This window comes from Antrostomus carolinensis, unplaced genomic scaffold (assembly GCF_000700745.2).
Source record: "Antrostomus carolinensis isolate BGI_N321 unplaced genomic scaffold, ASM70074v2 scaffold38362, whole genome shotgun sequence".
NCBI lineage: Eukaryota > Metazoa > Chordata > Aves > Caprimulgiformes > Caprimulgidae > Antrostomus > Antrostomus carolinensis.
The window spans coordinates 2755-4488 of NW_010298270.1; the positions used below are offsets into that span (position 1 = coordinate 2755).

The 1734-nt window shown below is 60.4% G+C and overlaps 1 protein-coding gene across 1 annotated transcript in view; it reads right to left on the reverse strand.

Moving 5' to 3' along the window:
* LOC104520652 (RRP12-like protein) overlaps window positions 1-1653 on the reverse strand; it is a gene marked incomplete at both ends in the record, with an annotated part of 4399 nt that extends 2746 nt beyond the window's left edge. Inside the window, 4 exons of the mRNA XM_010162397.1 lie at window positions 3-77; window positions 511-594; window positions 694-927; window positions 1632-1653. Coding sequence (XP_010160699.1) covers window positions 3-77; window positions 511-594; window positions 694-927; window positions 1632-1653 — 415 coding nt within the window. The remainder of the gene's footprint in view (window positions 1-2; window positions 78-510; window positions 595-693; window positions 928-1631) is intronic.
* Between the last annotated feature and the right edge of the window lie 81 nt (window positions 1654-1734).

Below are 1734 nucleotides of genomic sequence, written 5' to 3' on the forward strand. Positions count from 1 at the left end.
CGCTTTAGGACAAGGTTAAGCAGGTAGGCAACAGCAGACACTGACTCAGGGGACTCCACTGCCTCCAGCGTGGTCATCTGGGAACAGAGGACGGGTGAGCAAGGGGTCCACACCAGGCCAGCCCTTCCCCAACCCCAACCCTTGGGGAGAGGGGCAGAGAAACCAGGAGCAGCCCAACAACGTCTCTGCTGAAGGACACTCAGGGAGTTGGCTATTTAAGCAGGTAGGCAACAGCAGACACTGACTCAGGGGACTCCACTGCCTCCAGCGTGGTCATCTGGGAACAGAGGACGGGTGAGCAAGGGGTCCACACCAGGCCAGCCCTTCCCCAACCCCAACCCTTGGGGAGAGGGGCAGAGAAACCAGGAGCAGCCCAACAACGTCTCTGCTGAAGGACACTCAGGGAGTTGGCTATGAGCTCAGCACCTTCCTCCACCAACCCTTCTGAGCGGCCACCCATGCTGCCCTCAGCAGCTCCCCTCACGCCTCCTCCCCACCACTGTCACTCACCAGCGCAGCAAAGTACTCCGTCTCGCTCTCCTTGCCCCCCTGCGAGCGGATCACCTCCGTCACGGCCGCCAGCACGGCACAGATCTACGAGCAGCAAGCGGAGCAGGTCAGCGCCCTCAGCCTTGCCTCTGGGGAGCCATCCCCACCAGACCCCGCACCCCCGAGCCCTGCTCCTGCCCAGACCTCTTTGTGAGCAGCAGAGTTGGATTCCCAGAAGCGCTGGACCTTGCTGAAGGTGAGGTTGGTGCAGTCACTCAGCCCGCTCAGGAAGGTGCCAGAGGACCTCTCCGTGGCGGCCTCTGCAGCATCATCTTCCTCCATACGGCACTGAGCGCTGTCACTTGTCCGCTCCAAACGCAGGGACCCCGACTGCAGCTCATTGTGCAGCTTCACCGCATCCACTGTCAGGTTACTTTTCTCTGCCGGGGTGAAGAGGTACACTCAGAAACACAAAGCCATGTAGCTCCACCGTTCACCCAGAAACCTCCCACACACCCCTCCCCTCCCAGCCAGACTGGCTTGGCTGGAGCTCATCTCCAGCATGAGGGACAATGATGCTGCTTCCCCCTAACGGGGAAAAAGCACAGTGATAACTGGAGACAGCTCCTCATTCCTGTGAAAACAAACAAGGACACAGTCCAGCCATCTCCTCTAATAGAAGAGATCATCACGTCCTCGCAAACATGTCCTGGTGTACCAAGGCTTTAACGCTGAGGTGCTTCTTGTACTCTGCCCAGTTTACTTCATTCCACCTGGAGCCCTGACAAACAGGCAGCCAAGGCACAGGCTTCATGTCCCTCTGAGTCCCAGACACCAGTTTGCAACCAGTTGCAAGAGGACAGGGTGTGCTGCGAGACACGTTTCTTTATCTGCAGAAGATCTCCTCGGCCAACAGCAGCCGGGGCTGAGACTCCAGCCCCTCGCAGACCATGACACTCTGAGGTGCGTCCTCCCCATCACGCTGCCTTCTGACCAGAATCTCTGTCACGCTCGTCCCCACACCAGATGCTGCAGCAGCACCTACAGGTGCGGCCATGGGCTTCTGGGAGCTCCTGCCCTGAGCCTGCCGGGGGTCACGCTGCTGGGACAGCCCGTATCCCGACAGCTGCCTCGCACCGGGCCCCGGCAGGGCGGCAGGCACTGCTGCAGGCCGCACAGCGGTGACGGGGAAGGTAACGAGGACACGCTCGTTACGCCGCGGGCTCGGTTCTCCTCCCCAGTTTT